Source organism: Cynocephalus volans, chromosome 7 (assembly GCF_027409185.1).
Source record: "Cynocephalus volans isolate mCynVol1 chromosome 7, mCynVol1.pri, whole genome shotgun sequence".
Classification (NCBI taxonomy): domain Eukaryota; kingdom Metazoa; phylum Chordata; class Mammalia; order Dermoptera; family Cynocephalidae; genus Cynocephalus; species Cynocephalus volans.
This window is the reverse complement of record NC_084466.1, coordinates 61,826,164-61,837,875: the sequence shown is the minus strand read 5'-3', so window position 1 is coordinate 61,837,875 and position 11,712 is coordinate 61,826,164. Positions and strand designations below refer to the sequence as shown.

Below are 11,712 nucleotides of genomic sequence, written 5' to 3'. Positions count from 1 at the left end.
TGATACGTGATTTTCTCTATAATACCTTCTCTTTCCTGCCTTCCAGGTAAAATCAACCCTTCCTCCTTATGTATTCTTCTACCGCTATTAAATTTAGTTTAAGTTGTAGAAGTGTTTACCTCCTCCACTGCATTAGACTCATAGGGAAAAAGTCTTATTAATTTTGATTCACCTACGCATAACAGAATGCCTGACAAAAGAGGGTACCCAGTAAATACTGAACAGACCTATTCTTGATTTATGTAATACACAGGAAGACAAACTTTAAGAATAATTCTCATCTGTAAAACATATTAATTACATCATATTGATTTTTTGTCAGTTATTATTAAATCAAATGTAAATCACTTGGCTTTGGGTAATAGTTAAAATATACCCTAAAGATGAATTATCCATTGTAATCCTTTTGGCTTTAAGTAAATCAAACAGCTAAATTTCTCTCTTGCAGTCAGTTCGGAAAGAGGCAGGAAACATTATGCAAAACTCCAGCCAAGTATCTGTAAAATACACATAAATCAAATATGAGATCTTCACTAGTGCTGTCAGAATATCAATCATTAAAGTCTATTAAAGTTTTTTATACATTAAAGAGTTCAAGACATTGTAAAGACTAAAAATAATATTAATTCAATTAAAAGTAACCTTAGGGAAAATTACATATATGCTAAAAAAGCACTGCTAAATTACTGTCGTGAAATATTTGTGTAAAACTCTAAAAAAACATTTCTAATAAATACTATTTTAATGAAATTACACTCAGTCTTGCTCTATGACTGTAGATTAGGTGTCAGCAAACTATAGTTGGTAGGCTAAATCTGGCCCCTCACTTGTTTTTTATAAATAAAGTTTTACTGGAACACAGACATACAGATTCACTTCTGTACTGTCAGTGTCTGCTTTTTCTCTACAATAGCAGAGTTGAGTAGTTGACAGATACTGTATGTCCCACAAAGCCTAAAATATTTACAATCTAACCCTTCAAAGAAAAATTCGGCCAACTCCAGCTACAGATAATCAATTAGAATATAGTTGATAACCAAGCCAGTCTGTATATGTGAGCATTCCTTATTATTCTAGAATTTAGAATTGTTATGCCAAGATTTCTTCTCAAAAATAAAAAGTATAAAAATATTATGACCGAAAATGTACAGATGTCAAGTACATAGTTGAGATAAAGGACATACATACAGGATTTTTTAAAGACTAAATTATTTTATTTTCATACTTTTAACATAAGCCTGTCTGACCATTCTTTATTAACTAGGGAAAAGAGTGGCTGCTCTTTATAATACAGTATGTTACTGAAAACGAACTTTTCTACTACTATTACATTAATTCTACCTGTAGGAAAAACAGAGTAAAGTTAGATATAATTGATTATTATATTTTTAAAGGAGGCAGAGAAAGGCTGAAAGAGGAAGAATAAGAGAGGGAGGGAGTGGAAGAGAGAGGGATGAGAGAGAGACAGAGATTGGAGAGAAGAGAGAGAACCTACCATACCTCATTCTCTAATTGATATGAAGCCAATCTGTGTTCCAAAATTAAGGCCATCTCGGACATGGGAGAAAAACTTGTCAGGATGGCAGGATGTACAGAGGTTGAGATCTTGGTTCTGGTCCTGAATATTCAGTGGAAGGATTCCTCCCCGTTCTAGAAGAATCCTTAGGATAACGATTTTTCAAAAGATAACAAGAGTTTATTTTACCAGTATCCAAAACAATATGAAAAAATTATGGATACTAGTGTGGAAGATCTGCTTGGAACAATGCAAATTGTTATTTACTTACAGGACATGGACTAGTCAGGAGATGATAGATTTTATCGTCATTTATCATCTAAGTTCATATATGAACTATACAACCTTCCATATTGTCTGGAAGACATAATCTAGGTATAGAATTCGGTAATCAAAGTCAAGTATTTATTTAAGAAGAAACTTCTAAAGTTACCATGGTATTTGTAGACAATATTCATGTGGTTCAGACAGAATATGCTTTTTAGTTATCTGGCTCTTCCATCTCCATTCTTCCTAGTAACCAGACTTTTCACAGAAAACCTGCTTCTCCCTAAACACTTTATGATATGAAATATGACTATAAATTAGTGATGATTGATTCCATAATCACATTTAAGAATCAATTTCAATCCTTTCTACTTATGTGGTAAATGAGACAGAATCTGAGTAGGTTTTGCTGATGAGAATAGAAGCACGCTTAAAATCAGACAAATTATCCTTCGTAGAAATGACAAATAATTTTCAATAGATATTAAAAGTAAAACTTTATAAATTCAAAAATGCAGGGGACCATAAAAGACTTGAAAGTGACTCTATACCTATATTAACTAATGTTTTTGCTAAGAAATACATTCATCTAGTTAATTAGAGAATAAGAAAAATATTACAATATCAGCTACATGACACTTTATTACATTTAGGAGAACTTACTTGAGGAATGACTGTGAAGTACATGTCAACTTTTCTATATGAAGTTTAAGAAGATCTCTTAAAATTAAATACCAACTGTTTCTTCCTTCACTTTTAAATCAATAGGAGATATCAGACAGAAAAATTTCTGATATTCAAGCTGAAATTAAAATAGCTTTCTTATTTAAAATGAGTTTTTGTGTACCTGTGTATGTCAGCTACTTAAGTAACTGCCACCTAAATTTTTCTTGGCGTTACTAATTGTTCTCTAAAATAATTTTCATATTAGTAGAAATAAGCAATAACCAAACTTACAATTCTAGAATGAAATCATACATACCTGGTGGCTCTCCGGATGTCAACACAGGGATTTGGTGAGTCAAACAGTCGTACACATGCGGGATGAAGATTATAAAAAGCACTTGCTGATTCTTTTGGGAGAGTAAAACAGCAAGGTCCTACTGATGGTCCAAGTACAGCAATAATGTTTTCCAAACTACAGCCATATTCTGCTATCATAGCATTCACTGTAGCCATAGCAACACCTAACAAAGTACCTTTCCAACCTGGTAAATAGGAAGGAAAACAGATTTAAAAAGTTAAAACATAACAAAATTTCATCTGAATTTATGTCTAAGTTAAAGTTAATGAGCAGATTCAGTTTGTGTATTTGTCAAAGTCCAGAAACATAAATGAATCACAAAATTATTACATTATAGTATGTTTTTTAAATGAGATGTACTATACAAAGCACCTAACACAGAAGAGACATTTAATAGAAGTTTCTTTCCCCTTCCTTTTAAAAATGTTCTATACTTTTAGTTTCCACTGGGATTATAGTTTGTCTTCTCTTTCACTTTTTTTTCTTCCACATTAAAAAAAATCATGGTTGACTATGATAATGAATATGCCAATAATAAATAATAAAACAAAAAAATTAAAAATTAAAAATATATTAAAAATTGTGGTGAAAAACATAAAATTTACCATTTTAACCATTTTAAGTGTACACTTCAGTAGTGTTAAGTACATTCACATTTTTGTACAAATAATCTCCAGATTTTATTAATCTTGCAAAACTGAAACTCTCTAACCATTTCCTGTTTCTCTATTTCCCCCCGTCCCCCAGACTCTGGCAACCATTCTTCTGGTTCTATGAATTCGATTACTCTAGATACCCCATATTAGTAGAATTATATAGTATTTTTTTTGACTGGCTTATTTCACTTGGTATAATGTCCTCAAGGTTCACCTATGTTGTAGAATTTGTCAGAATTTCCTTTTTAAGGCTGAATAATACTCCACTATATGTATATACCACATTTTGCATAACAATTCTTATGTCAATGAACATTTGGGTTGTTTCTACCTCTTGGCTATTATAAATAATGCTGCTATTAACATGGGTGTACAAATATCTCTTCAAGTCTCTGCTTTCAATTCTTTTGGATACATACCCACAAGTGAAACTGAGGCATCATATGGTAATTCTTTTTATAAAGTTTTAAGGAATCACCATCCTGTTTTCCATAGCAGTTTCACCATTTTCCATTCCCACTAACTGTACACAAGGGCTCCAGTTGTTATTTTGGTGTTTTGTTTTTGCTTTTGTTTTTAATATTAGCCATCCTAATGAACGTGAAACAATACCTCATCATGGTTGTGATTTGCATTTTCCTAATTTCTAATCCACGGACATGAGATTTTTCTCCATTTATTTGTGTCTTCTTTCATTTCTCTCAGCAGTGTTTTGTAGTTTTCATCTCTCCCTCACATTTTCCCCTAAAATAGATCTATTCTATTTTAACAGTCCCTTTTTACACTCTTCCCACTCGGCCAGACTATTGTTCCCTTACCAGTTGTATTTCTCTTCCTCTGCATTGGATCCCTAGAGTTGTAAGATTAAACCATTTTCTTTACTCCTGCTCCTTTACAGTTGCCAAAGACAGAAACCTAAGAATATTGCATTTTTTCCTTATTCCGTATATCTGAGTTAGATTCAGCTGAACTGATTGGCCAGTAAGGAGTCCCCTTATTTCTTCTGTCAGTACTCCATAAGCATATCCTTCTAAAACTAGGCACTCAAGTGAACAGATCAGTATTTCCAGATAAAGGGATGAGATGACAAAAGCAAGAAACAGTTAGGTGATAGGTTCAACACCACTGTTAACCCACTAGATATGTGGTTATGGGAAGAACAAAATAAAAATTCGGGTTTCTAGCTGGGTCTGGAAGTGGGTGAGATACCAATAACCAAAATAGGAAACCTAAGTGGTAGAGAAGGATTTAGGGGAAAAAAATGTTGAGTTTTTGACATGATGATTTTGAGGTACCTACGAGTATGCAGGCAGTAATGTTCAGAGAAAAGCAACTAGATATAGGCATTTTGAACTAAAGAGAGATATCGTCAGGGCTTTTCTACAGACAACAGCTACTCTTTTCCTCAGAGATCTTCCTTAACCATCCTCTCACCTGTAATTCATCCACCCTCTCTTTTTGATTTTTCCTACAGCATATGCGTATGCGCATATACATATCTGTTTAAAAGATTTTTATTAAAGTAGTCCATAGAAGGATTTTATATTTTTTGATATCTGATAAAATAAGTGTATAAGGTATCTAATTGTATTCTATTTTGAGGTTATTTTATTAATGACTTGAAAGTTCACATTTATAATATCATATTGACTGCTTTATCTTGGATATTTTTAAACTAAATGCTTTAAAACCTAAGAAGTAACAAATAATATTACCTTTTTATATCCAGAGGCTAAGACTCAAATTTTAAAGATTTTTTGATAATGTAATATGGTAAACCTGACTTGTACTCAATTTCCAATTATTTTAGCTAGGTCAAAGGAAAAATATGCCACTTTCTACTTTATCCATGTACTAAAAAGCAAAGTAGACATAGCTTTACAAGTAGAAGGAAATTCTAAAGATCATCTCTCATTTCACATAGAATCATAACCACTGGATAATCTAACTATCTTAAAACAGCTTCAGAAAACAAAATTCCATAACCTTGACACAATATAGATTCTAAAAATACTTTTTCGGTCTTATCTTTAGATAGTAGTTACAGTTAAATACATTTAGTTATTTAAACTAAACACAGTTTTCCAAACATACCTTGCTTTTTATTGCCTCCCTGCTTTTACACATGCTGCTCTACCTCTGTACCTTTCTGCAACATACCTAATATTTTTATTCCCCGTTGCCTCAACTTCAAGGGTTCTCAACCAGAGGAAGTACCACTTCCCCAGGGAGTGTTTTGAAAGTATGGAGGTGTTTTACTTTGTATTGGTTGGTTATTACAATGACTGGGGGTGCTACTAGCATTAAGAATTTCAAGGGCCAAAGATACTTAGTCTGCAATGTTGGACTATGTCTCCTAAAAATGTTAATAACACCTTTGCTGAGAAACACTGGCACCTAGCCAAATCGTATAAACTCCCCAGGAATAAACCAGCGTACCACCTCCTTAGGAAATTCTACTCTGATTCATATAATTTGATTTAGCTACTCCCTATATCAATACGCTCCTATAACAATACGCTGAACCCCCCCATCATTACACTTATCACAATGTAATGTAATTAACTGTTCAGTTGTTTATCATGCCCACCAGAAAGAAATTATAATCTTTTTCCTGTACTACAAAGTTAGTAAAATCCTAAACAGTTAATTAAATACACATACCAGAGTGAGCAACCCCACATGCTTTTTTGACAGGATCTGCAAAAATTATTGGTATACAGTCAGCACCAAGAGCCGCTATTGTGACTCCTCTTTGATTCGTTGTTATTCCATCATAAGATTCAGGCTCCTTCCTTCCCATAATCCAGACGTCATTGGCATGATCGGTCTAATACCAAAGATGTGTGATAAAAATATTTTGAAAGTGGGATTTCTCATACTGCAAGCTTTCCTGAAAGTATTCACTTCATTACAAAATTATATAACCAGTGTAAGATTACGAGCATTCATTAAATATACCACTTCTATACATAGTAAAATACTAAATTTATCTATCATTTAACTTATTGAGCTTTTGGTATTATAATATTTGCATATTTTATTCAAAGAAAAGCAGACTTTAACATTTAAAAATTCAATGTAGTCTATGGAAAACACCTCTCACTAGAGATGAGTAAATCTCTACTTGTAGTACTTTCTACCAAATCAATATTTTTACTTTTCCTAGACTCAAGTAAAGCTAGAATTCTGTAAGGCACAAGACATTCTCAACAATTATGACCCTAATTCCTCTTAGTGTGGATTTACAAAATATGGCCTTTCTCTCCTACTGGTTACCTTCCTTCTAAATCAAAAAGGGTAGTGATACAATACTCTCTGAGAATTAACTTACTTTTATAATTGAGGAGCTCCAGATGAAAAAAAAGTATATATACACACATATATATAGACAGAGAAAGAGAACTGATGTTTTGGCTATGGTATACAAATCTAATAACCACAGCATATACTAGATGCGAAAGTTAAATAGCTTAAAGTCCATGTAGTTACTAGCAGAGTCAACAACATACTTGAGTTCTTCCAAAATACGAAGCAAAATTATACCTTTATTCGGTAAAATTTCTTCACATTAAATCCTGCAGCATTTGCCAATCTACGCAGATTTTCTTGAACAACTGCCTTGGGATCTCTCCTTTTGGAGCTACTGAAGAGATTGAATGAACTAAGAGTTGGTATATAAGATATCCCACCTGCTCTTGTAGTAAATCCATGTATGAAAATATCTGTTGAAGATAAGCAGTGAAGATTAAAAAGATGCTAAAAAAGACTATAAAGCATTACAAAACCCAGTCTCTCAATTAGACCTTCCCTGATCACTTCCACTTGCCTTTTTCTTGCTTTTAATTTTAACAGCACTTTGTATCTCCATGTTTTTATTACATAGTGCTTTATGTTTATTTTACCTTCCCTATGGGATTATTGCTCTTCAAAAGGTATCTTTTGCCCCATCTGTCTTTGTTATATCCTACAGGATACAGCTCACAGTAAATACTGTTTAACCAAAAAGTAAGATTGACTATTTTACATTTCCCTCTTCTGTGAAGGTGCCAATGAGTTGAAGTTTCAGAATTTCTAAATAGAAGATTTTCAGGGTCATAAATCTCATTGTAAAGGAGGGCTGGGGGATTTGTCTTAAAGCTGAATTTGCATAAAGCAAAGTTTTATTCAGAGTGACTTTGAAGGGGTCATCCCGTGACACCCCTGGCAACACAAGGCCATCCATGACAACCTATGTTGCAACTGATATTAATGAGGAATAAGCCCACAACAGTCAACAAAAGAGAGGAGGGAAAAAAAGAGGTGAACACCCTCTGAAGAAAAGTTAGTTTTTCATGTACACAGTAAAAAAAACAGATGGTATTTGACATACCTGGGATGGAAGGAGATGTGATAATAGTTAATTCTCCTTTCAGTGCTGGTAGACTTCTCAAATATATTTCTATTTCATTCTGGATTTCTTCTAGTTCTTGAGCTGTGATTACATTTGTTTCAGCAGACTGTTTCAAAAGGTGTCCCCTCAAAGTCACTTGTAAATCTTCAAATTCAAAATTGTAAACATCAGTGAAGAGTTGATCAATAAAAGCCTTCAGTAATGACTTCCTGTGCCTGGGGACAATTACCTTAATGCTGCTCAGATTTTTTTCATCAATTTTTTGTTTAATGGTATACAAAGAGGCAGCCATGCTGAGATTGCTAACAATCTCAAATTCTCCTAAGAGAGCTGATAATCCATTGCTTGTTTCTAATTCACACTTATCATGTTCACTATCCCTTTCACAGCTGATGCTACTGCAACACATTATGCAAAGGAACTTGGCCTTGGCAGCATGGTGGTACTGGATAGCATTCAATGTCTTCAGTAATGTCTGATGGCAGTTTTTCTGACAGTTCAATTTCAAACCAAAGAGATCAATCAAAACTGCTTCAGCCATCCTCCAATATTGTACAAAGTTCTTCAAAGAAGACTTTTGTGCCAACTAAATCACCTGTAAAGAAAAATAAGCATACAAATACCAAATTACATCAGTCTTCTTACGGTTACAACAGAAATTTGTCATGGATTAACAAAAAAGCAGTAATTGCACTGATCTAAAAGTGTAAGCAAAATAGTAAATCTAGATCCTTTCCAGAAAAGCTAGTCCACTATTTGCCACAAGAGAACCATGACAATTAAAGCAAAGCCATCTTTTTATTCGTTTTGTGGAAAGCGTTGGTCCATCTTTCCAGCAGAACAACAACAGTTCCTCTGGATTGCTTATTTTGTTTTCTTTAAGTAGCAAATTTTAAGTAGGGAATTAATTGCTGACTTAGACAAAGTCCTGTTTTTTAATTAAAGGGTGTCAACCTATGCGATATATCGTTAATCCTGACATGACTGTCATGTGAGGTCACATCCTTTCATATGAAATATCGGGGCCGAAAGTTCACGGAGCTGTACCAGAAAATCGCGTTTTTAAGGAGATAAAAGCTGAGATGACTGATAGATTTCCCTTCAGGACTCCACACTTGGCAGTGATCCCAAAAGTGACTGCGATTTGAATTAGGTGAGCTTCCTACCTGCTTATTCATTCTCTCCGCGCAGGTATTCTCCCTTCCAGCCCCAGCATTCCCACCCCAGGCTGCGGGTCTCTTTGGTGGCTCCCTTTGGTGACCCCCCGTGTTCAGGCCGGTTTTCTCTTCCTAACCTCCGCTCCCTATCGCACGCGGCTCCAGCTGAAGTCCACTTCGTCAGTTTTGAGGGGGTGGCCAACCCCTTTCCCTCTGCACTGTGAATTTGCACACCCGGCGTCTGTCACCGCCGGGTCCCTGTTCTTGCAACCCGTGCTCGGCTCAGGGGGCGCAGGCTGCGGCTCTGCACTAGCCCCGGCACCTCCACTCACCGCGCCTGTGGGACGCTCTCCAGGTCAGACGCACACTGGAGGCGGATTCCGCGGTCCTCGCCTTCCCGCGCTTCACATGTGCTTGTACGCGCCTTTCGCGGGGTGCTCGGTTACTATTTGCCGCCCCCCGCCCCCGCCCCGCCCCTCGACAAAACCGGGAAGCCGCGAGCGTGTCACCTGGAGCCACGAGCCTGCCCGGACGGCGACGGCGCCCGCCCCACCTCACGTCACCCACCTCACCGCGGCCGCACGGATCTCCCGCCCGGCACCCACGCGGCTCCCTCTAGAAGCCGACAGCCGGGCCCGCGGGCAGCTGGGGCGGGGGTCGGGGCGCGCAGCTGCGGGAGGCGGGAGGGAGCTGGGGGGCCGGCCGCGGGGCGCGCACCGTGCGGACGCGGCGGACAGCCCACCGGCGCGGGGAATCCCGGGATGCGCCAGGCGCCGCCGCCGCCGCCTCAGCAGTTCCGGGTCCGGACGGCCGGCGAGCACGCAGCCCGCGGCGCCGCCGAGGGAGGAGGAACAGCAGCCGCAGCTGCGGAAGGGCCTCTGGCCGGAGCCAGGCGGGTCAGCGGGCGGGAGGCGGGCAGGCCGGGCCCGGAGACCGCGCGAGGGGCGGCGGGAGCGGCGGGCCCCGCGGTGAGGGACGGTGGGCCCGGTGCAGGGGTGCGACGGGCCCCGTGAAGAGGGGCGGTGGGCCCGGTGCAGGAGTGCGACGGGCCCCGTGAGGTGGGGGCAGCGGGAACGGCAGGTCCTGTGAGTCCGGGTGGCGGGAGTGACCTCGGGACTGAACCGCAGTGTCCTTTTTTCTTTTTGCGGAAGTCCTTTCCCGAGCGAGCTGGAGGTCTGCTCTTCCAGTCACTCGAGACGATTCGCTGACCCAGCACTGTGGTCAGGACACTTGGTTAATGACCAGAGCCCAGGCCTGAGACCTTGTGACGTTAGCTCTTGGCAACTTGTCCCATCCAGTGTTCAAGTAGTAATGGGCTCCTTGAGAACCCCCCTCCCCCCCGATTAATTAACTGGTTTGTTTGCTTCCAGAAACAAGTCAATTGGTTCGCCTCTGCTTTTGGCGAATTCTGCCCTTGCTGCTCACAGAACCAATGCTTTTGCAGCTCCTTCACTTGTACTCACAACACAGATGTGCTGTATACCCCTTTTAAAAATGTGCCACACTAGAAAGCACAAATCCTTAGAGTCACGATAAGGGTATAATTTAGTATCCTTTATCTGTTTTCCAATAATATAACGTACATTTATTTAAAAATATCGAGCAGCTACTACGTGGAAAGCAGGTATTGTTGTAAAAGGAAGAAATTCCCAACCTTTAAAGAGTGAGAGAAAGGATGCTTCCCGAGGAACTGGTTACAAGTGGCAGAGAACCTTTAGCTGAATGAGAAAGAATCTCGGATATTGGGGAGTTTAGAGAGCCCTTGGAGGTGGGCACTGCTTCTACTTGACTAGAGGATGGGAGCACGAACCCAGAATAGGAACCCACTCTTCAATATTCCTGGCAACTGTTCTTATCCAAAGGAGCCCTGAGTAGTAGATACGGTACACCTGATCAGAAGATGCACTCTCTGCCCTGAGCTTGTTTTTGTTAAATATTAATTACCTCAAGCAAAATAAGGATCTTTTCATTACAAGGCAGGTTTAAAACATTTGTCTCTGTTTTTACAGACAGTGGTGGGAATTCATATTCTTTCATTCAGCCATAGTGGCAATAAAAAGGAAAAAAAAATATTCAAAATAGTGAAGCTGTCGGAGAAGCGAGAGTTTGTTACATTATGTTTGCATACCATTTCCTTTCACCGTTTGGTCCTAGCCTCATTTCCTGACACTCTTACTCCATTCTCACTCAGGCTACTCCAGTAGTTCACAATCCTTGCTGCACATCAGAAATACAAGTGGAACTTTAAAAAAAGAGAATCAATGCAGCGAGTTCACTCCAGATATATATTGAATCAAAATCTCTAGAAGTCAGGCCTGGGCATGTTTTGCTTTGCTGTTTTGTTTTGTTTTGTTTTCATCTCTACAGATGATTCAGATGTGTAATTAGGTTTGAAAAAAATAACTTCCCTGTTCCCAGGCATCTCAAATAAAGTCTGTTCTTTGGGTAGGCCACATGATTTCATCCTTTACATTTGCTGTTCCTTCTACTATTCTCCTTATATGCTTGTTTAACCACTACTTGTTCAAGACTCTACAAGCTCAACCATAACCTTCCCTGAATCCCCATGTCCCCACCAAGCATAACTAATAGCTTCTTCTTTAGGATTTTGTTCTTAGAAGTAGTCTGGACTCACAGCCAAGCAATAAATTGAAAAATTTATTTAAACATTGAACTATACACTTTATAAGGATGAACTT

The 11,712-nt window shown here is 38.3% G+C and overlaps 1 protein-coding gene across 2 annotated transcripts; it reads right to left on the bottom strand.

Annotated features, from left to right (window-relative positions):
• Window positions 1-390: 390 nt before the first annotated feature.
• LACC1 (laccase domain containing 1) lies at window positions 391-9,412 on the bottom strand. 2 transcript variants are annotated; one of them, XM_063102922.1, is made up of 7 exons: window positions 9,346-9,412; window positions 7,836-8,451; window positions 7,010-7,188; window positions 6,128-6,293; window positions 2,766-2,991; window positions 1,496-1,661; window positions 391-497 (listed from the first exon to the last, which is right to left on the bottom strand). In XM_063102922.1, the coding sequence occupies exons 2-6, from the start codon at window positions 8,395-8,397 to the stop codon at window positions 1,502-1,504; spliced, it is 1,293 nt and encodes a 430-aa protein (XP_062958992.1). In that variant the 5' UTR covers window positions 8,398-8,451; window positions 9,346-9,412; the 3' UTR covers window positions 391-497; window positions 1,496-1,501. The 2 variants fall into 2 exon arrangements, with proteins under 2 accessions (XP_062958992.1, XP_062958991.1); XM_063102921.1 differs by having other exon boundaries at window positions 1,501-1,661.
• Between the last annotated feature and the right edge of the window lie 2,300 nt (window positions 9,413-11,712).